Genomic DNA, 23102 nt, shown 5'->3' with positions numbered 1-23102 from the left:
CTATTTCAACTCTACTGTAGCTCACTAACTGGACCCTTTCTTCTGAATCCTCAGTAGCCGACACAAATAAAAATTTCAGACCTAGATCAGGAAACTAGCCACTAATATGTAGCCTTATCAGTTCATTCCCAATACATGATACCCCTGATGTTCTTCAACTTTTGAGTTTAGTTCTCATGGTCTAGGCTAGCGTTCCACTAAGGAAGCGTTTGCCTTACGGTGAACTGGGCGGGTAGCAACCAAATCGGAAACGATATTGAAAACTAGGTTTCTGCTTCCAACTACTCAATGTCACCATCTTGACCCCTCCACTTTTCTAAAGGGAATCCTCAGTAATGGGGGGCTAGAACGCCCAGGGAGGGCAGTATAGTAGAAAAATTTCTGGCACTTTCTAGTACTGTTTTTCCTCTGGGCCTCAGCTTCTCCACCTATGAAACTTGCACGTGACATGGGGTAGGGGAGTTGACTTAATTTCCAAGGTCCTTAAGGCTAAAGTAAGTAATCCAGAAACCTCACCCTGTTTCTCGTCTAGCTTTATATGGGACACGTGGGAGAACAAAAAGTAAGGTTTCACTCCATTAAATGACCTTAATTCTCAGATACAGTTTTAATAAGCTCACAAACTCCAGACCCACTCACCCTCCCCAGGGGTTGCAAATTTCCCCTTGGAGAAGCCAAAGCAAACAAAGCCCAATCCCGCAGATGATCAAGGAAGTGCTGAGGAAACCGTCCCTCAGGTTCTCAAGGCGCTGCCCCCGCAAAGGGCCTGCCCACCTAATCACTGACGGGCAAATGAATGAGTACAACCTGCTAGAGAAACGCTCACTCAAGGGAGGCTTCAACGCGAGACCCCCGGGCCCAGAACCCACAGAGAGCGATCCCTCCTCAGAGCCTGAAGGGTCAGGCCTCGGGGCCCGAGACCCGCCCCCTCCCTCAGGACAGAAGGTGCGCGCTAGGGCGCGAGACTCGGCGCGGAGAGGGCCTGGGACGCCCCGCGCACCCGCCCTCCCAAAGTGGAGGAGGAGCCTGCCGGTCTCCGGCCTCCACCACCCTGGCTCCCGACTTACCGCGGTGCTGGGGGCGGGGGGGAAGTGTCAGGAGTGAAGGCCTAGGCCGGACCACCACCCGCTGCTCAGAGAGCAGCGCGCGGCCGCCACGAAACCGTCGCCGCCGCCGCCACCACCGATACCGACCGCCGCTCCGGGCGCTGCGCGTAGAGGGCCCGACTGCGTCACACGCCGCCCGCCGTCAGAGGCTCGCTGCGAGCGCTCCGCCCTCGCAGTCTGCGCATTGGCAGACGCCGCCGCCACTCTACAGCCGCCCTGTTAGTCATTGGACCACGGGTCTTTTGAAACCGAACGTGAGGGCTGTCTTTGGGAGACTAGGAGAGGGGGGAAGAGGCGGGACCGAAGGAATTAGGGGGAGGAAAGGGGAGGGGCGGTAAGGAGGGACATGGAGTGCCGCCCCTCGTCGCCGCGGTTGGCTGGGAGGGAGTAGTGACGTCACACAGGGCCCCTCGAAGTGGGCTGGTGAGTGGCTACATCGGGAGGGGGGTGGGATAAGGGTGATGACGCTATGCCGAGGCTCCGCCCCTTCTCTGGAGCGGAGACACCCAGACTGCTGAGACTCGGGCCAATCAGAGTGCAGCTCCAGAATGGCATGGTAACTGTTCTACCCTTCCTTTGCCTTAGTCCGCGGGTGGTCATGGGAAAGTGCTCCTGTCGTCCGGTCCTCATTTCCTGCCCAGACCACGTGCGGAGCTGGAGGCCCCGCCTAGGTCTATCTAAGTAGCTCGCCTGCAGCTGCTCCAAGGCCCCCAAACCTGGCCTTCTTGCCTCCTGACCCATGCCAGCCCAACATAACCTCTCCCTCTCTGAATCCATAGCATAGGCATTGAGAGTGTTAGTGATGCCCTAAGGGAATGGCTCAGCTTAAAGTTTGGTACAAATAACAATTATTGGGACTTTTTTCCCACCTGCACTTTAGGAACCCCTAAAGTTCTAATTGAAATGATCCCGCCTCCTCTGGGATACCTTTGTGGATCATTCTGTCCCAGCGAGTTGGGGTGATGCTTGGGCAAGCCTCTGTTACAGCTTTGTTTCTTTGTATTCTGTTACTTACTGTCTTATCTTCAGGGCGGGGCTCTTGGAAGTTAAAGCTTTATTTTCAAATTGGTGTTCCTTCCCCTTGTGTTCCCTGGTGGCTCAGAGGATAAAGCATCTGGCCGCCATGCAGGAGGCTCGGGTTTGATCCCTGGGTTGGGAAGATCCCCTGGAGAAGGAAATGGCAACCCATGGCAGTATTTTTGCCTGGAGAATCCCCGTGGACAGAGGATCCGGGCGGGCTACAGTCCACGGGGTCACAAAGAGTCGGACACAACTGAGCTAGTTCACTTTTCCTTTCCCCCCAGGGTCTAGTCCAGAGCAGGAGACAGATTATCTCAAAGGGGTGAGTTGAACATGTTCTGGAAACTAGATCTAGTGACTAAGTGGAAAGTGAAAGTGAAAGTCGCTCAGTCTGACTCTTTGCGACCCCATGGACTATACAGTCTATAGAATTATCCAGGCCAGAATATTGGAGTGGGTAGCCTTTCCCCTCTCCAGGGGATCTTTCCAACCCAGGGATCAAACCCAGGTCTCCCGCATTGCAGGCGGACTCTACCAGCTGAGCCACAAGGGAAGCCCCAAGTGACTAAGGGTTCCACACAAAATAGCAGATACTGTGCTCAGAAAGCAGAACCTATTAGGATTACCACTGCACCGCCCCCTCCTCCTGGGACATTAATACAAGATTGAAATGAGCTCTACCCAAAACATGGATAAAGCTAAATTATGGGTTTTCAGTGGTGGGATTAGAGATACTTAAAAAGTGGAGTGGTTGTGAAGATAAGATAATGGGTGGGAGAAACCTAGTACATTGTAGTTGTTCAGTAGATGCTTGAAGGAAGAAAAAAGTAAATATATGGATGATCAAATAGTAAAGCTAAATTTCTGACTCCAGACACCTTCCCCGAACTCCTCCATGAAAGTATTACTCCTTTCCCTCCACCCTCCCTTGCCTGTGCTCAGCATCAGAAAGTCATTAAGTCTCCCTGGAGGGTTACAGCAACTTCCTCACTGCCCTCCTGAATCTTTGATTTCTCACTTTCCAATCCTCAAACCCAACTCTGTTTAAGCCTTTTCTTTACTTACTTATGTTGATGACCCTGAGATCAGGTGCACATTAGATGTTTGATGCAGAAATGAGTGACTTACTTTCTTAAGTAGAAGTATGGGATTTTTGAGTCAGAGATCCCTGCCTTTAAATCTGAGCCCAACCATGTGTTAGCTGTATGAACTTGGGGAAATTTCTTAACCCTTCTGAACCTCAGTTTTCTTGTCTGTAAAATGGGGATAATAACAGTACTTGCCTTACAGAGTTGTGAGAATTAAATGAAATAAGGCATATGGTACCAGGTACACCAGTACCCTCAATAAATAGTAGATATTATTTGTATTCCTTAAAAAGGTTAAGAAATTCCCATTCTAAGACATGGACTCTGACACAGACAAGAAGCTCAGAAATGTGCCTTATATGAATGAATATTTCAGTCCAGAGTATTAGCAGGTGTGTAGGAGCTGAGCCTCTTAAGTAGTGTATACTTACTGGAAGACTGGAGGAGGAGACATTGGAAAAGAAGTGCTCCAGAAGGAATTTCCTACCACCATGGTGATTTCTAAGTAGAAGAACCTCTTGTTACATACTCTGGTAGGCATGTGGCCCACAGGCTCATCATTCCCAGGGACTTCTGCCCCAGGAAGGACTTCTTTGTGGGCCAATGCTTCCTGGGTCCACATACTCTTACTCTGCCTAATTCTGATAACACCCCTTTTGATTGTCATCATCTTCCTTCTTCCCCTGTAAAGCCAAGGAGTTTGGCACCTGTTCACCAAACTTTGCTGAGCCAGGTTTTGTCCTGAGTATCAGGAGCTCAGAGATGTCCCCTGCTCAACGCTGCACTAACCAAGAGAGACAAAGCTAAGTAAAATCCATTCTATCCTAGGAGCTCCCAGTCTCTCTTACACACGTCCTGAGAACTCACTCTATGCAACTCTCCAGGGAGGGGACAGACCTGTAAGGACTAAAGAATCATGAAAGAGCAAGAGACTTTCTTCCAGTGAGATGATTCTCCATTGCTTATATGGTACATTGGAAAGAGCAGTGGAGTTAGATTCAAACAGATGTAAGTTCAGGTCCTAGATCTGCCACTTTTTAGATCTTGCACAAATTATTTAATTATTCTATACCCCAGTTTCCTTTCTATAAAGTGGGTACAACAATACCAATATGATCATAGAATTTGCAAAGGATTGGGCCTCTGTGTGGCACATAGTAAGCATATAGTAAATGTTGATTTCCTTTTTCTTTTCCTATAACTTGATAAGGAAGGGTGATGTTTGTAAATGGCATCTAACTAGATTTATCAATAAATAAATCTTTTGTGAATATCTTTGACTTTTAACTAGAGCATTTAATCAATTGCATTTAATAAATTTACTGGTATATTTATGATTTCATCTAACATTTTAGACTTTCTCTTTCCTCCAGATGTTTTGTTTCTGTTTCTCTTCTTTTTAAAATATATTTTAAAAAATTTTTGTTTCTTTGGTAAGAATAACTGCCATTTACTGAGGCCAAGCTCCTTGCCAGATTTTTTAAATTGAGATATAATTTTCATAATATAGCATTCACCCATTTGAAGTGTACAATTCAGAGGTTTTTAGTATATTTGCAAGTTTGTGCAACCACCACCACTATATAATTTCAAAACATTTTAATAATCCCAAAAAGAAACCCCAGACCAATTAGCAATAATGTCCTATCTCCTTTTCCTCCCAGCTTCTGGCAATTTACTAATCTACTTTCTGTCTCAATGGATTTACCTATTCTGGACATTTCATATAATTGGAATCGTAAAATACATGGCCTTTGTGTCTGACTTCTTTCACTTAGCATAATGTTTTCAAGGTTCATCCAAGTTGTAGCATGCATCAGTACTTCATTCCTTTTTATAAGTGGGATAATATTCCATTTTTATGAATAAACTATATTTTGTTTATGCATTCATGAGTTGTTTCCATCATAAATAATGATTATTCCACTATGAATAATACTGCTATGGACATTCTTGGACAAGTTTCTTGTAGACATGTGTTTTTAATTCTATTTTAATTTTATGTTTATACCTAGGAGTAAATTTGCTATAGGGTCACATAGTAACTCTATGTTTAACTTAAGGAGCTGCCAAACTATTTTCCAAGTGGCTGTACCATTTTACATTCCCACCGGTGATGTATGAGGGGTTTTAATCTCTCCACATCTTTGCCAATACTTGTAATTTTCTTTTTTCTTCCTTTTTTTTTTTTTTAAAAATTATAGCAATGCTAGAGGGTGTGAAATGGCATCTCACTGTGGGATTTTCTTAATACATTTCCCTAATGACTAATGATGTTGACCATCTTTTCATGTGCTTATTGGCTATTTAAATCTCCTTTCTTGCAATCTTGGATTATTTCATGTTTCTTCCTGCATCAGTTTGAAGATTAAATTATTTTAGTGATAGCCTTAGAAGTTACCACATGCATTTCTAACTTACTAAGGTGTGATGCTAATCAATACCTTTATAGGAAGGGTAGACTTTGCTGAGACAAGGAAAAGGTGAATTCCAGGCCAGATGAACAGGGAGAACGGAGATGTAGGACCGGAAAAGAGCCCAGTGTATCCACGGATGCAAACTGGGACTTCATCTCAGAAGCCAAAGAATGTTCTGCAGAACAGTGAAGATATAATTGCTATCTGAGGCAGAGTGGAGCTAGAGCAAGATGGGTAAGCAAAGGGTGAGCAGTTTAAAGCCATCCAAGAAAGATGTCTCTGCCCTGAAAAAATTTCTAAGAACAAAGAACATGCCTCTTCAACCCAGGAAAACTTTCCTGAGGCTGCCTAGGAGGCAGGGCAGAGTTTGGCCTGTTGTGGCCAGGGCTTTCACACTGCCTCTGTCTCTGCCACTTCACCTGTCTCCAAGCCATGCTCCCTCTGCCTCCACCCTCTATCCCCAGCAGTCATTCTTCAGCTGCCTTTCTTGCAGTTCCTAAATCTCTTCTTGATATATCTAAATTCTGCCCGTCCTTCGAAGTCCAATTAAATCAATCCAGCAAATGTTTCCTGGGCTCCTACTGTATGCCTGTCCCGAACTGAGCTGAGAGATTCAGAAATAAATGAAATAGGTGGAGGTTCTGTCCTTAAATGAGTTCCGAACTATTGCTCATTTGATGATGCAGGAAGGAATATGGAGGGAATAGGCAGGAAGATGGAGGGAATAGGCAGCAAGTTATTTTGCTTTATCGTGGTCAGAGCCCTAATAAAGGTGTGATGGAAAGCCATCAGAGACTGCCTGTGGGGTGAGCAGATCATGGGGATAGGGAGAGATAAGGAGAAAGTTAAGCAGAGTTCCATGTAAGAGGTGAGTATAGTTAAAATACCTGGTTGCTAGAACAGAGGATGACCAGATTATGAAAGATGTTGAACACTGCACTAAGGAGTTTGCCCTAGATCCTAAAGGCCATGTGTATGTGCTTGCTAAGTCACTTCAGTTGTGTCCAACTCTTTGTGACCCTATAGACTATAGCCCACCAGACTTCTCTGTCCATGGGATTCTCCGGGCAAGAATACTGGAGTGGGTTGCCATGCCTTCCTCCAGGGGATCTTCCAGACCCAGGGATTGAACTTGCATCTCTTATGTCTCCTACGTTGGTAGGCAGGTTCTTTATTACTAGCACCACCTGGGAAGCCCCCAAAGCAATGAGGATTTACTAATTTGCTGCAGGGGCCAGATGTGATCAGCTCTGTGTCATTAAAAGAGCCAATGTGAATGTAAAGGGGAATGATGGAGAGATAGTAAGGTAGTGAAGGAGATCTCCAACAGGGAGCATTCCTTGACAACTACATCCCGCATTCACTTCCCCTGTTTGCTCTACCTGCCCCCCACCTCTGCACTACCCCATGCTCCTGGAACAACCCTGAAAACAAATTCTCAGACAGCTTGGACTATCTGGTATGCGTTTGTGCAAAGGGGATTGGAGCGGTGATCATGGCTAAGGCCTTAAAGATGGTGGTGGTGTTTCAGGCACAGGTCTCCTTGGGGTATGTCTAGGTACCAGGCAAACCAACTGGGAGGTCAGGAAACACTGGAAAGCTTCAACAACAGCAGCAGCTGTTTGGACAATGGACAAATGCCAGTTCAGCAAACACTGAGTGCCTCCTGAGTAAGGGTGAGACTAGGTGCTTAGATGCTTGTTCAACTTCTTTCTCTGTAAAATGGCTTTCATCAAACTTAGCTCACCGGATTATTAAGAATATCAACTAAGAGAATGCATATGAAATCCCTGGCACATAGTAAGAACTTATCTTTTTCTTCCACTTTTCTGCATATAAATCAAGTAGGAGTCAGTCTTTCAAACTGACAGTGGAGGAAACAGATTCAGAGAGGATCAGTGACTGCTGAGGTCAGACAATTCAGAAAAGGCTCAATCAGGACAAGTTCTCACTGTAGCTGACATATCTAGCTGTAGTTAACGTGGTATATTAAGTACCTTCCACATACCTGGCATGTATGTTATCTAATTCTTACAACAACCCTATAATGTGGATATTCCTAAAACCATTTTAGAGATGAGGAAGCTGAGACTCCAGACTGTATGATGGGAAATCGCCCAAATCACCAGATAATTAAAGGCCACTTAGAGTGCCTCAAGTTTCAGGCATTAGAGGTAGTCTAGAGGCAGGGAGAAAGGACCCAGCCCCAGGGAATAGTACTTAAAGCCAAAGGAACAGATAAGGGGTTAAGACAGGAAGCAAGGGCCAGAAGCAGGCACGTGTGGGTTGGAGCTAGACAAAGAGGATGACAGGAAGCCCCAAGGAAGAAAACCTAAATTGTTTTCAAAACTAAATAGGAGTGGTTCTTTCAGTAAAGTTTTACTAATTGCTCACTTTCCCTGGGACCTTAAAGGACAGGGTTGGGGAGAATTCAAGTCAAGAAAAGTAGTTTTTAATAAGACACCTTCCTTATAGATTTGAAGCCCCCAGAAGTGAGCAGGATACCTCTGGTTCCCCCACCATTGCTCAGCTCAGGGCCTGCCACAGAGAGGGCTTAGGCTGAGTAAATGAACAAGAGTGAATGCACGCAAAAGGGCTCTGGCAAGTTAATCAAACCTGGGCCTCTGTTTCCCCTTCTACAAAGTGAAGATGATAGCTTCCTTGTGGGATTAACAGTATATAGTGATTAAGGGAATGCCCTTAGGTGCTAGACCGAATCCTGGTCCTGACACTTGCTAGCTGTGTGATTAGGTAACTTGGCTTTTCTGTTTTCCATTGGTGAAAAGGAGATATTAATAGTATCTACCACATAGGGCTTTTATGAGGATTAAATGGGATAACACATAAAATGTAGAAGAGTGCCTGGGATACAGGAGGTGCTCAAAATGTATGGATTTAAATGGGAACGATGTGATGGAAACAGTGCCTACCTTAGGCGTCCTGCACCTGCTGCGTGTGCTCAGACAACCCCACATTGTAACCAGAGGAGGGATTACTGACCCCTTCATCCTTTTTCCCTATTGAGGTAGGATGGTCTTTATAAAGGTAGCCACAAGTCCCCCCTCAGGGGTCCATCAGATGGGGAAGGAAGCCCGCTTGGGGGCTGGTTTCTGGGGATCAGCCCTGACGGTGAAGAGAGACCTGGGACTGGGCGAAGGAAGATCAGCTCTCTGTCTTATTAAAGATGTGACCAGGCGCCCTCTCCTGACCAAGGGCAGGAATAGCTCTGGCCCAGAGTTTCGGGGGTGGGCCCCACGGGATCTCACTCCTTATTATGTGCTCTTCCCTTTGCTGAAATGCCCCGATTGGGTTCTGGGGAGTCAAGTTTAGGGGAGGGGCGCCAGGCTGGGGCCAAAACTGGTTTAGTGTTTTAAAAGGGCGAAGCTAGATAGCTGGATAATTCGTCTAGATTGGGGTGGGGGGTGGATAGACACCGGGGTCAGGAAATGAGAGAATTCGGGGCCTTCCTGAAGTAACTGTATGTTCTTTCAACAGGTGATGGAACGCTGCTGAGAGGTAAGGTGACGAGGTGGCTTATCCAGCGTGTCAAACCCAGTTGTCCGGGGCTCTTCCGGCTGCCCCCACGCAGCCGGAATTAGTGGGGCAGACCAGGGCTGGATCGGCATGGCATGAAGGGACGCCAGATTAAGGGGGACAGCTCTGGGTCCGGGGCCGCAGAAGCGGGGAGGGGCCAGCAGAGCAATTGGGCTCAGTTTCCTTGCCAAGTTCCGCCTCGAGCGCGCCGACCCCGCCCCCGCCGTTCCCGCTCCGCCCCGCCCCCTGCCGCTCGCCCCCCGGGCCCGGCCTGGGTTTCCCCCCGGTGCTGCCGGCTCCCGGCCTGCGCCGGCGCGGCCTCTTCGCCGCCGCAGCCTGGGTGAGTATGAGGATGGGTGTTCGGGGGAGCTCACTTGGGGGAGCTCGGTCACGCGCTCTGGCCTCCGCAGGGCCGGGCCCCAGGCTGTGGGGGTCCCGCCGCCTGCCCAGGAACCGCTGCTTTCCTCTCCTGGCTGGCTGAGCTGACCCCTTTCCCCACTGCTCCCCGATATGGGCCCGATGTGCAGGAGTGAGCTCTCCCCGCTTCACTCCGCAGCGACTCCTGGTCCAGATTCTACCAGGAGGGAGGTGCGGGGGTGCTTTGCAACCCCATAGATGAGTTTGAAATCCCAGTTCTGCCAGTCATTAGCCTATGACCTTGAGCGAGTGTTAACCTCCTTGAGCCTCACTTTCCTCTTCTGTAAAATGGAAATATACAGGCTATAGTGCCTACCTCATAGAGTTATATTGTGAAGATTAAAGAAACAATGTATATCTAGTTCTGAGCAGGGTGTCTAGTACTCATCCAATAAGTGTGGATTTTGGACTGGAGCCTGAAAAGGTGTTTGGGGATCTCTGGAAATAAACTAGGGATACTCCTGAGAAAGCAGTTTTCAATGAAGTAATACCTGTGTAGAAGTTAGAGTTGACTGGAGCTGAACAGCTGCCCTTCAGATAGGGAGCTTCCTGTCCTGAGGCCTGGGACAGTAGAATGACCCAGTTGGTATGGACTTATTAGTAATCCAGATCACACAATCCCATGTTGTATAACTGTGAAAACAGGCCCAGAGTGGTTAGGTGACTTGCCCAAGGTCACACAGCTAAAAGGGAGGTTAGGTATACCTCCAGGAAATGGAACAGACTATTCCTGAAACCTTATCATCCCCTGCCTTAGGCACTGCCTATTCATTCCCTGAGGATCTGCTCTTCAGTTTTGGGGTCCCAGTGATTCCTGAGTGATCCAGAGCAGCTGGCTTCAGGAAGGGATGTTGGAAAGGGGCACTAGTACCATTACAACCACAGAATTTGGATTTGGGCTGGGTGGGGAAGGTCTTTGGGAATGATCCAAACAATGTCAGAATGTGCTTGATTTGGGAGGGCCACCAGAGTCACTTCCACCACTCCCTGGGAAGCGTCTGGCCCCCTGGAAGTACTGGAGCTTGAGCAGTTGGGGCAGGCTGCCTGACAGAGCCTGGCAGAGAGGTGGGTGGAGGAAGATGGATGAGAGGCATATCCACCTGGCATTTTCCAGATTCCAGGAGGAGGCTGGCCTCCAGGAGGTCAGGGTTCTTCCTGAGGGCGGGGCCAGGCAGAGCTGGAGCTTGATCTCCAGGCCCGGCCCTGGAGTCCAGAAGGGCGTGCTCTTTGTGTATCTGAGTCAGCCATAGTTTGGCAACAGGACGCCTAAGTTCTGAGGATGGCTTTCCCTCAGGCTCAGCATGTCGTTTTGAGAAAGGATCTTCCTCTCTCTGTGTCTTGGTTTCTCTGTCTTTAAAATGGGAACAGGGCTAACTCATCTGTATAGGATTTGGTTTTTTAGCTTTTTTCCTCCTAGGGACAGTTTCCCCTTCTCTTTCCCCTCCTTACCTGACCCTTCTGCCCAGAGCTCTGGCCCAGAGAGGGGGAGTCAAGGAAGGCCAGAGTGCAGTGTGTGATGTTGAGCGCCATGTCGCCTCACTGCTGGCTCTTCCTTCTATTTGCTGTGTGACCCTGAGCCACTCCAGTCCCTGAGTCCTGCCAGTCTCTTGGCCTCAGTGTCCTCTTCTATGCCCTGGGGTTGGGGTTGGACTAGGATTGCTGGTGTATACTTGGCTGGTAGTATAAGGCCTGACCCTAGATATCCTCATCTCATTGGAGGGGGGCAGACCTCAGACCTTACCTGGTTTCTGGAGGAGAGTGGACAGGCCCCTGGGGACTGGGAAGCCTCCAGAAGCTGACCAGGCAGCTCTCTTCAGCAAACAGCAAGCCTAGCTAGCACCAGGCCTGATGCTGCAAAGCCTTTCAGTCTAAACACGTGAGGCAGCGGGTGGGGACAGGCAGGGGGTTGGTGTTCGGCTGGCTTCCATGGAGTCCTTGCCACTGTGGACTGCAGTGCAGGCACACAGAGCACACAGAGCCTGGGAAGGGACTGAAGGTGCAGAAGGGTCCTGAGCCAGTGGATGAAGCAGAGAGAGCCGATGGGAGGCCCTGAAACATGGAGGCTCCAAGGTCTGGGGGAGGAGATGGGCCATTCTGACCCCTGGGAGGTTTTAGGATTGGTTCCTGAAACAAGATAGACTAGTTCAACCAGCTCCTGTCAAGCCAGGGATAGGGATGAGAAGTTTTCCTGACTTACTCAAGCTTCATCTTAGCATAGATTTGGTTCATTCTTTCCTCTGAAATGGAGGGTGAATGTTCTTATGGGAGTCTGAATCCATCTTCCTCATCCTGGGCAGTAGCTGTCCAAGCTTAGGGGCTCGGTGGCTTCCTTCTCAGATTCCCCCAACCCCACAGCTAAGCTGAGGACTGAGCACAAGGGCTGGCTTCCCCACTGAGTACCAGCCTCACTACCTTGGGCCCTGACAGCACACCACTCCATCCCCAGGTCTGACAAGATGTACCAGGTTCCACTGCCGCTGGACCGGGATGGGACCCTGGTCCGGCTCCGCTTCACCCTGGTGGCCCTGGTCACGGTCTGCTGTCCACTTGTCGCCTTCCTCTTCTGCGTCCTCTGGTCCCTGCTCTTCCACTTCAAGGAGACTACGGCCACACACTGTGGGGTAGGGTTTGTTTTGGGGGGGGGCGTTGATACCTTGTATTCAGGCCTAATCGGATCTGTTTTGAATCCTGAATCTCTTGTAACAGAATTAGCCGTCATGCATTACTGGGCTGCTGGGGGTGCCTGCAAATGGAGGTCCCAAGGACTAGGCTCCCTCTACCTTTCATGGAGGTCACTGGGGGCCAGGGTCCCTAAAGTTGGGCAGCTCCAGAACCCAGAACCCAATCCTTACTTCACAGAGGGGCAGATTCAGCAGCCCCAGGGTTTTCTGGAGGGTAGAGAATAAGACTGGGCTAGAGGGCACTTGGGGCTTCTTAGTGTGGCTCTGTTGTGGGCTGCGCTTGTCTCCATGGGAACGTGATTATGTAAGTGTGTGTGTTAACTGTGAGGGACATGACTATAATGGCTTTGACTGGGGTCTGTGTGAGAGAGAGACTATATCTGTGCCTGACTGGGGACCTGATTATATGTATGTACATGTTTTCTGGGGTAGGTCCCATGACCTCTGAGGTACCCTAGGTGTCCATATACCCTCTTGGATAGGGATATGGGATGTTGGGCTAGAAAGAAAGTTGTGAGTTCTTTCTCTGTAGATTATTGGAGTAAATGGGATAAGACCTCTGTGAACCTTTATTATCTTCCTAGTTCATCTGCTGACTCTGTATTACTTGAGACTCAGGGACAGCCTCACTTTCCCCATGTTTAAAACAGGGTTCAAAATTCCTGTTCTCCCCCTCAGGGTTAGTGTAGAACTCCAAGTAGAGGAGATGGGAACATGGTTTGGGAAATATGAAGCATGAGGAGCAGAAGGAGGAAGAGGAAAAGGAGACTGTTAAGTTGGAAGACAGGGCAGGAGGGAAAGTTAGCCAAGGGTCTCTAAGTGGGAAAGAGGACATGAACCCCTGGACTAGCTGCACAGAGAGCTCAGAAGGCCCCCAAATAGCTGAGCTTCCCACCTTCATATAAAGAGCATCTGCTCGAGAATATGGGGTACAACCACGACTGGGATCTGACTGGCAGGTGTGGGGGCCCACTTCATCTATTCATATGTCTTGAAGTTTTCCTTCTTGATTTGTCAGTGGGTGGATGTGGGCCTTGAGTTGGCAGCCAGTCTGGTGAGACTTAGAACTAGGAGCCGTCAGAAAGAAGAGGACTGGAAGAAAAAGGGATGACCAGTTGATCTGAAGCGGATGATCAGAAAGGATTCATCTAACAGCCTCTCCTGACCTGGTTCTCACTTTAGATAATGCATCCAGTATTCTTTTACCCTGGCCAACTCCTCTTCATCTTGCAAAACCCTTCTCAGGTGTCTTTTCTTTCCGATAGGCTTCTCTAGCCTCCATGGGGCAAGCTTAATCACTCCCTCCTCTGAGTGCTCATAGAACTGGTGTTCTCTCATACAATTCTGTCACGCTGAATTTGTGTCTCTCTTTCCTACTAGGCTGGGAGCTCCTTGAAGGTGGGCATTGCATCTGAATCAGAAAGTATTTGTTGAATAAATGGATAGGACACCTGCCTCCCACCCCAACACACAGCAGCCCATTGCCCTGGGAAAAGGAAGGCATGATATAATGCAGTCATAGTCCATATGGGAAATTATAATATTTGTATAGCATATGAAGTTAGACGGAATAGGCTGTTTGCTCTGGCCCTTGTGGCAGGCTCCAAGGGATAATGGGATCAATAACCTCAGCCTACTTATAACCCATTCTCAACATACTCCTTGGGGAGCTAAGGCATAGGTAGCTGCTGGAAGGGTACTTGGCCTCTCTTGGGCAGGACTAGGCCTAGGGACCCCAGGGGTATTTTGTCCCTACTCCCTGGGAGTACTGTGATGGATCCACGTGGAGATTTTCATATATGATCTGGATTTCTCACCCAGATACTAAAGAAGTATCTTTAGTCTGTAATTAGATGATTTTGCCTCTGCTTGCATGTCCCCAGTGATGGGGGGGTGGGGCTTCTCTCCTTTCCAGGCAGCTGATTCCAAGGAGACTTAGTAACTAACAATTAGCAAGCTCTTTCTCACAGTGAGCACACCCTCTCTTTCTGGTGGGTGTCTGTCCTAGCTCTGGCTCTGCTTTAAGACCCTCAGAGCTACTTTTTCCACCTGGTTTCCAGACAGCCCTGCAGAGATGGGAAGGCAGTAATGCAGGGTCCCTTGAGTTTTCTCTTCTTAGGTAGCATGGTTCCGAGTCTCTCAGGCAATCCTTATAAGACACATGCCCCTGGGCTTGGCCCAGTTGATCACTATTCTCTTTGAGGCCCTGATCTGGGCATAGGACTTCCTATGGCCTGGGCAGTTCAGCCCCAAACAGGACTGCTCTGTTCCTGTTACTGGCTGATAGACCTCTGTGAATGCAGCCTGTGCTGCCACTAGCTGTTTCTGCACAGGTGCAGGCTGGTCACTGATACCTCATGTTCAGCCCCCTCCAGATTTCTTTTGGACCCTGAATCTATTGTTTAAGATTAGCTAGCTCTCTGATGGGGCCCAGCAGACATATTCAGTCCTGCTCGAACACAAAGGGGCTAAATCCTATTCTGCTTTGTCCCTTTCCCTTCCCAGAAACCTGCTTACATCCCTGGACCCCACCCCCCATCTCTGGCAAAGGGATCTGCTGTGGGCTGACCTTGGCCGCTATCACTTCTTACCTTTGCAGAGTGTTCTGGGATTTATGACATGGCCTTGTTGGTCCTGGGAAGGCTGTGTGCCTCAGCAGGCGTGGAGATCGGGGCACTGTGGGCGGGAGGCAGGCCCTAGGGAACTGGGGGTGGGATCCTGAAGTCTTAGAGCAGTCTCAGTCTGGCTAGAGCCCTCAACCCAAGCCCCGGATCCTTCAGCACCCAGTGTGAGTGTCCCTTCGTATGCCTACCCCCACCCCAATTCCCCGAAACTGAGCTGGACCAGTGTGGACTGGGGTTCCCTTAATGGAGGGAGGTCTGATTCCCATAGGGAGATTTGGTTCTAGGCCTTTTAATCCAAAGCCATCTCCATCTGCCCCCCAGAAGGAAGCCCAGCTTGAAGGGTCATGGTGGTCAAGGGGAGTCTGGGAGGGCATTCTCTGTCCAGGGGAAGAAGGGAGCAGAAAAAATCCACCCCCTCAGTCTGGGTCTCTGTTTCCTGGCTGTGGCCCAGCACGGCAGGCTCAACCTGAGCAAAGAATCCTATGATTCCCCAGATTCCTGAAAACCTGCAATTGGGTGACATGGTCTTCTCAGAGAGGAAGAAGATAAAACTCTGGGCCACCGGAGAGACCCTGGTATCTTGAGGGTCAGGATCCTGCTGGCCTGAGGCTTAGATCATTCTGAGCCTGGGGGTGGGATGGCGGATAGCCTGTGGTCCCGTTGAATAGGTTCTGGGCCCTCCCATTGTTCCTAGTTGAACTTGGGTGAAGAGCAGGAATGTGGTCAGACAGGGTCAGTAGGAGAGCTTGGGCCAGTCTGAGCCAAGGGTCCTTTGTCTGGGTTACTTGCCCTGAAGAAGGCCTTGGCTTGGAGACTTAAGCTGTCAGGTGGCAAGAGGCCTTAGTCCTAGTGTTTGATCCTTGCATAGTTCTGGGCCTCGGTCTTCCCTTCTGTGATATGGGAAGAATAACCCTTCCATCCTCTGACTCTTTTCCTGAGGGTCATGGGAATGAGGCAGGCCATCAGAAGTCCCATGTGCAGGCCACTGGGAGCCTCGATTCTCCAGACTTTTCCAGAGGTGAACCTACAAGAGCAGTGTGCCAAGGGGACTCCAATGAGCTGACCCTGCCTCTCTCTGCTGTCCTGGCCCTTCCCCCTTATACCTCCTCTTCTGCACTTTTCTTTTTCCTTTATGCCCTTCCTATTCTTTTACTCTGCCTTTTCCCTGCCCTCTGAGGAGCTAGCTCTAGAAAATGCCCCACTTTCCCAGGCCCAGGTATCCCCACCAGGCCCCAAGTTGTGTCCCTTGCCCTGCCTGAGCACCACTCCCTACAGGATGTTCTCTGCGGCCTCCCAGCCCTTGGACCCCGATGGGACTGTGTTCCGGCTCAGCTTCAAAGCCATGGTCTCATGGGTCATCACTTTCCCTGTGTTCGGCTTCTTCTTCTGCATCATCTGGTCTCTGGTGTTCCACTTTGAGTACACAGTGGCCACTGACTGTGGGGTGAGTGCCAGGCTCCCCAGTGCCTGGGTCAGGGCCAGTTCAAGAGATGGTGATAAGGGTAGAATGTCAGAGTCGGAGAGAAGGCACAGGGTGAGAGGGGAGGGGGAAAAAAGGATGGTGGGGTCGGGGGAAGTCAGGGGGTGTGTTTTGGGGAGAGAGAGCCAGGGAAAGTAGATTCACAGTCCTCCAAGACTAGAAGAGGATTGTAGAGGGTACAAGGTGGCAGAAGGGGAGGAGGGGGAAGGGAAGAGAGGGAATAGGCAGGAGAGATCTCGAAAGGGAGAAGAGGGCTGAAGAAAGACCAGACTGGAAAAGAAGCCAGGACTGTGGGCTAAGATGAGGCCAGGAGTGAGGAGAAGTAATGAGTGGCTTTAGCCCAGACAAGAGGTCCTGCCCTGGGCTGCCTTGGGTTCTTCTAGCTTGGTTTCTCCTCTGGCAATCTCAGGCCCCACAACCTGAATCCTCAGAGCTCTGCCAGCTGGAAACCTAGAAGGAGCCCCTGCTTCTAAGAGCAGTCCACCAAGCCTTTCCTGAGGGCCCAGAGGGACGCAGGTTCTGTATCAGGGGCATGGAGTTGAACATGGACTTGCCCTTAGCATCTTTTTCCTGCAAGAGACAGACTTAGGCACAGATGTTCCCAGCACTGTGAGATGAGATTCCTTCTGTGATAAAAGGAGCATAGAGTTGGTGGGTTCAGAAGAAGCTCTTCACCCAGCTCAGAAATCAGAGACTTCTTCCTGGAGTGACGGTCGGGGTGAGGGGAGGGGAGTGAGAGTCCGGTAGGGGTGGTGTGGGTGGGAATTGTTGCTGTGGGGGTGAAGAAGGATTTTCATGAGTGCCAGGTTGACAACTTTTGATTTTATCCAGGGGACAATGGGGAGCTTTGGAAAGATTTTAAGCAAGAAAGGGACATGATCAGATTTGAGGTTTAGAAGACCATTCTGGCTCCTGTGTGCAGAACAGATTTAAGGGCAGCAGGGCAAGAGCAGGGTACAGGGGTTTAGTTCATGGTACAGGAGGTTCCAGCTGAGATGGGGACTATGAGGTTAGAGAAAAGGGGATGGAGTTCAGAGAGGAGTAGCAGGTAGTTCTGATAGAAATGGGAGCTGTGAACATATAGTGGTTAGTACTCTGCGTTGTGATAGGAATAGGAGTTTTTATCCAGTTGGCAAGGGATAGGGAAGAGAATGGGTGGTAGGAAATAAAGAAAGGTCATCCATAAAAGTCAGGGGACTTTTATCTGAGGCCAAAAGAATGAATCTCTAATGGTGAAACATGAGATGCTATGATAAGGAAGTTTTTGGACCCCTTCCCTTTACACCGTGTGAATTTCTGATCTGCTGCCCTGCCATAGATCCACTGAGTCATGTCCTCCAGGCCAAAGGGTTTCTACTCTTGGGGAAAGGAATTATGCTCCCATCTCTCAGTACCCTTAGCTCTGGGCTTTTTGGGGAGGGGGATTTGGGTACTGTGTACCTAGGCTCTGATAGATTCTATGTTGCTTGTTGCTGGCATAGTTGGTGAGTAGGGAACGTTAGTACTTGGGATGGCAGGGGTGAATATGAGTACCTATACCTGATTGTGTATGTGTATGTGTGAGAGAGAGAGAGTTTGAGTGAGTTGAAGAGGGAGGCAGTTCTTACTCTTTGAATGCTGTGCCCACCCCTAACCTGAGAGGAGCTTGCGAGGATGGGACGAGTAGCCACAGGGCCCTAATTCTCTAATCCTCCTGAGGCATCCCCCCAAACTCTGTGTCATCTCTACCCTTTACCTATTTCCCAGCATCAGTCAGGGCTCTGGGCCCTTGAGTGCTCTGAGTTCTCCCAGCCAAGCCTTAGATGTTGGTACAGTTCTTAAAGTAGCTGAGGTTGGGGCAGGAGTTTTCAGAATGAATATTCTAGGAAGTGAAGACAACACTCCCACTAACCCTACACAGGGGACCTACCCAGAGAAGCAGGAAAGTCAAGTGAAGAGGCTTGGAGGTCTCAGCAGTGTCCAGTCCAGATATGACTCCCACCTGTCACTCAGAAGCCTGCCTTCCCATGGTCAGTAGCCACATAGATCACATTTTTTTTTGCAGGCTTTTTGGGAAAGTTTGTCTTCTGAAAGCCATTGCTTATACTCACTGCAGATGCCTTGCATACATTGTATTTAGTATTCACCATCACCCTGCAAGGCAGGTGATATCCCTATTTTGCCAATGAGGAAAAGCTCAGAGAGGTAAAGTGACTTGCTCAAGGTCACCCAGCTTAGAAAGGCAGAGCTGGGATGCACACTCATTGTCTCCAAGCTGCCTTATCACTGAATATCTGAGACTGATCTTGAGCTTTAGTATCTCAAGTTGTACCTTGAGAGCATCACACTCTGAAAGCTCTGCACTGAGCTGCCTCTGACAGTGCTGGGGGGAATCCATCTCCTTTTCTGTGAAGGCTTGAGAAGGCTCTGGCTGGTCCCACCCCAGGCCCTCCCCGGCCCCGTGAGCTGCTTCTGTTATTGCCTGCCTTCCCAGCCACTCTGAGGTCCATTCAGCATCCCCACTGGCAGACAGGAAGGGATCTTCCAGAACTCCACTATGAAGACTGGTCCTGCTATCATCACAGCAGGGTCATTCGCTCTCTGGGTTTCTGGGCTCTGGTACTGCTCTGGCTCTTGTTGAAGGTCTAAAAGAGTCCACAGAAAAAAAAATAAAAATAAAAAAAATAAAAGAGTCCACAGAAAGTGTGGGCAACAGACTGGTAACTTCCATAGTTATGGAGTCCTTTAGAAATGCAGATTTTCAGATTCCAGACCTTCTGCATTCTCACACAATCCCAGATGGGTTGTATGCATATTAAAGTTTGAGGCACACTGCTTTAGGGATTGGAGTCTAAGAGATCCTCCTCCCATTCAAGGTCTTCCTGTTCCCATCCAAACTACTGTTTACCTACCCTGCATTCTCTCACTCTCTTGTATAAACAACACACCGGTCCTTGCAGTTGTATGATATTATCTCCTCCTTCCTCAGCTTCAAAGAATGACATTCCAGTTCCTTAAGAAATGAGGAATTCCAGGCTTTGAGAAAAATGGATGAGAGATATACATAAGAACAGGGTCATTTTCTTAGACTACACCAGGTTAGAAACACCCACTTTCTTCAACATGATCAGAATGGAGGTATTCTTCTGGCCCAGCTCCCTTTGGATCTCCCAGCACCCTCTATTGCCTTTCTACCCCTGACCAAAAGAACAAGTGAACTGAAAGCAGTCAGGAAAGGCTCGGTTGGGAAGTGAATCCAGCTCTGTCCCAAGGAGGCTCAGATGTTTCCATCCTTGGGACTGAATCTGGGATGCTGGGCTCATGGACCCTACCACAGTTCCTTATCCAGGTCACAGCCCTGTGCTGTGGGCCCAGAGAATGTCTGAACCTGGCTGTAGCTTTCGCAGCCATCTGTAGGGAGATGGAGACGGTCCCACTCTGCACCCACACGAACCCCAGGCTGGCTGGGGAGTCAGAACCAGGCACAGGAGGATCTGGGACCTGGAAGGGGAGGTCTCCCTGGAGAGCTGTGAGGCTTTGAAGGAGGACTTCCTGGAGGGAGGGGACTGGAGCAGAACCTTCTGACTGTCAAGGTGATTATTGGAAGAGAAAGATCTCAAGGTGGGCGGGGCATCAGGGGGTCAGCGCCCAGATGGGTTACAACTCTCTAGGTGCCCAATTACCTGCCGTCGGTGAGCTCGGCCATCGGCGGAGAGGTGCCCCAGCGCTACGTGTGGCGCTTCTGCATCGGTCTGCACTCAGCGCCCCGCTTCTTGGTGGCCTTCGCCTACTGGAACCACTACCTCAGCTGCACCTCCCCGTGTGCCGGCTACCGCCCGCTTTGCCGCCTCAACTTCGGCCTCAATGTCGTGGAGAACGTCGCGCTGCTAGTGCTCACCTACGTCTCCTCTTCTGAGGACTTCAGTGGGTGTCCAGACAAGGGAAGAAGGAGCGGGGAAGGGTTCGGGGAAGGGATGTCCTTGCCCCCTCCCTGCCCAGGACCTCCCAACGTGGGGCTTTGCGTGCTCCCTGCAGGGCATGCTCCCAATCCTCCTCTCTCCCTCCAGCCATCCATGAAAATGCTTTCATTGTCTTCATCGCCTCATCCCTCAGTCACATGCTCCTCACCTGCATCCTCTGGCGGCTGACCAAGAAGCACACAGTAAGTCAAGAGGTACGGTCTACCCCTAGTGGGGCTCCAGGCGGCCCAGAGGACAATCAAGGACACTCGTCCTCAGGATGTGGGTAACGGTGAGGTGGAAACTGGAGTTCTATGGCAAACTGGGGCTAGGGCTGGACCTGGGGACAGGGGGAGGGTGATGGGTCAGAATCTGGGGTGGTTTGGGTAGTGTGAGAAACTGGAGAACATTTCTAGACGAGATGGAGGCTCCATATGGGAGTAGAGGGAGGGGCAGCACCTAGGCTGCAGCAGGTTAGGAGTGCTGAGTCCTGGTCTGTGGTCTGTAATCATCCCAGTCTCACCACCCCCCCCCCCCCCCGCCCCCGCCCCGCCGCTTCTCTTCTCCTCACAGTATCTGGAGATGTTGGGTTGGTAGATAACTCCAGGTAAAACTTACTCTGTCCCCCTGAAATGGGAGGGACCCACTGCCTCATTGGCCTCATTACACCCCCAAATGCAGGGCTATGAAATGCCCATCATTCCTGCTGCCCATGCCTGTGTCCCTTCCCATGACCAAGGATGGTAAGACTCAGCCCAGGAGTTGGGGCCAAGAGGGGAGACTGTCCACACACATCTAACAAGCTGCAGAATGGTCACAGAGCTCATCCCCTAGGACCGCAAGTCCTACAACTGGAAGCAGCGGCTCTTCATCATCAACTTCGTCTCCTTCTTCACGGCTCTGGCTGTCTACTTTCGGCACAACATGTATTGTGAGGCTGGAGGTGAGACCAGGCGAGGATTCCTGGGTGGTCACAGTGGCCCTGGGACAGCTGTGATGCTTACTGTGTCATGTGTGATAGGGCAGTGAACTTGGGGGCTGCCTGCCATTGTGTTCCAGACTCTGCGTAGTGATGCGGTGGTGGTGGTAATCTAGCAAGAGGCCGCTGGAGGGTAGAGAAGTTAGCTGATCAGGCCCTGTTCCTTGTGTCCTTGCTGCAGTATACACCATTTTTGCCATCCTGGAGTACACGGTTGTCCTGACAAACATGGCGTTCCACATGACAGCGTGGTGGGACTTCGGGAACAAGGAGCTGCTCATCACCTCCCAGCCTGAGGAAAAACGGTTCTAAACCCTTCTCTCCTCCTGCTGGGGAGGAGGCCCACTGCCCAGAAACTAGGAACAAGATACCACTCTGGCCTTCCCTCACCCTCTGTGTCCTCTCTGAGCCCTACTGAAGCTAGGGGAGAGGGGAAGGAGGGAGGAAGGGCCCAGGACAAGGTTTGACCCAGGCCTGCTGGGTTCTTCTTTCCCCCACTCCACGTGTAGGCACGGAGGACTTTAAGCAGCACCACTTGTACCTGAGAAGCCCCAAGAAGCTGAGCTGGCAGGAGAGCTCCACCATCTGGTGCTAAAAAAAGTCCTGAGGTTCATAACCACCATCCGGTTCTTGGCCTTTACATAGCCACCTCTCGCTGAGGTCAGGGACCACTGAGCAGTGGCTGCTACCAGAAAACCACAGCCATTTCTCCCCACGGGGTCATTCACTTGACTCCTGCTAATCATCTGCTCTGCACATTCTGGCCTGTGACCACAGGCCCTTGCTAAGGTTGCCCAGGTGTCCTAGTCCTGACTTCACCTGTGATTTGGTGTGTGCCCTTCCCTAGCTGTGCCTCCACATGTCCGTGTGGATGAAGCAGGGGTGCAACGGGGTAGGGGGGAGTGTATGATTTCCGAGGGCTGTGCCATTCTGCTTCTCCCTGTGGAGGTGGTGGTCTGTACCTAAAGGATGACCTCCAGAAAAAGCCCTGGCACATGTATTTCCTTTCCCTTCTGAAATTGCTGACTTAAGACTTCCTCTTTGGCAAAGGTGCCAGGTAGCGGGCTCAGAGGCAGATTCCTGCCCCGAAACGGGCTCTCTGGTGTTCTCCCCCATCCTCCCTCCTGCCTTAGGCCCTGTGCTCTTTGGGGTGTACATGTTATTTCAAAGGGAAATAAATTTTTTTTTGTCAACAGTCTGGGCTAGGCTTACTTGTTTGGAGGCTCATCTCTTTAATGGAACTGAGGTGGGGAACAGGCTCCAGGACAGAGGGAATAGTCTATGACCGGTATGATTCCATGTGGCATCCCTCCCTGGGCCCCCCACTCCAAACACACACTTAGGCCTTGGACTCTCCTACAGTCTAAGCCGATTTTGATGAGCAGGAGTGACTTTCTCTGCAGTGACTCCAGGTTTGGAAGCTCTGATACCTGGGAGAGCCTTAGGTTGAGGCAAAGGCCTGAGTGCTAGCCTCAACACTGTCAGTAAAGATTTGTCCCCGTGGGGGTATAAGGGGACAGTTCTCAGGTGCATGACTGTGAGAGCACCCACCTGCAGGCTGATGACTCAGCCTCTCCCTTTATGGTCCTTAGATAAGGAAGTTTCTCCTCTTGCTTTGCATCCCAGACTACTGCAGAATCTGTGGCTGGGCCCCATCACAAGACGGGCCCCTCCAAGGGAGCCCAGAGCTTTGTTAGGGAAATTGGGGGGTGGGGGGACCACAATGAAGTCTATTGTCCCCTGTCCCCTCTTGCAGGAAACAAAAGGCTCCCAGTCTCTGGGGAGCCCTAGCCCATGCTTGGTCCCTGCCCAACCCCC

At 50.2% G+C, this 23102-nt stretch overlaps 2 protein-coding genes and 1 long non-coding RNA gene across 19 annotated transcripts in view; 1 reads left to right on the top strand and 2 right to left on the bottom strand.

Moving 5' to 3' along the window:
• Window positions 1–1383, bottom strand: part of NUP98 (nucleoporin 98 and 96 precursor) — an 87745-nt gene extending 86362 nt beyond the window's left edge. For 2 of the 3 annotated variants that reach the window (XM_069553868.1, XM_069553870.1), the window contains exon 1: window positions 1068–1368. The gene's annotated coding sequence lies outside the window, so the exon portion shown is untranslated. Of the gene's footprint in view, window positions 1–1067 lie in introns of all 3 variants that reach the window. The other variant, XM_069553869.1, reaches the window with a different exon arrangement.
• Window positions 1039–22479, top strand: PGAP2 (post-GPI attachment to proteins 2). Of its 15 annotated transcripts, none has more exons than XM_069553874.1 (8): window positions 1134–1324; window positions 9127–9147; window positions 12029–12203; window positions 16163–16331; window positions 20018–20270; window positions 20414–20520; window positions 21140–21248; window positions 21466–22479. In XM_069553874.1, the coding sequence occupies exons 3-8, from the start codon at window positions 12070–12072 to the stop codon at window positions 21594–21596; spliced, it is 903 nt and encodes a 300-aa protein (XP_069409975.1). In that variant the 5' UTR covers window positions 1134–1324; window positions 9127–9147; window positions 12029–12069; the 3' UTR covers window positions 21597–22479. The 15 variants fall into 15 exon arrangements, 14 of the variants coding, with proteins under 14 accessions (XP_069409984.1, XP_069409981.1, XP_069409975.1 ...); XM_069553884.1 differs by lacking the exon at window positions 1134–1324 and adding an exon at window positions 1602–1662; XM_069553883.1 differs by lacking the exon at window positions 16163–16331 and having other exon boundaries at window positions 1039–1324; window positions 20414–20508.
• Window positions 17168–20886, bottom strand: LOC138420581 (uncharacterized). Its single transcript, XR_011249246.1, has 2 exons — window positions 19259–20886; window positions 17168–18991 (listed from the first exon to the last, which is right to left on the bottom strand). It is a non-coding gene; the product is annotated as an uncharacterized lncRNA (long non-coding RNA).
• Window positions 22480–23102: the final 623 nt, after the last annotated feature.

This window comes from Ovis canadensis, chromosome 15 (genome assembly GCF_042477335.2).
Source record: "Ovis canadensis isolate MfBH-ARS-UI-01 breed Bighorn chromosome 15, ARS-UI_OviCan_v2, whole genome shotgun sequence".
Taxonomy (NCBI): Eukaryota; Metazoa; Chordata; class Mammalia; order Artiodactyla; family Bovidae; genus Ovis; species Ovis canadensis.
This window is presented reverse-complemented; position numbering and strand designations above follow the sequence as displayed.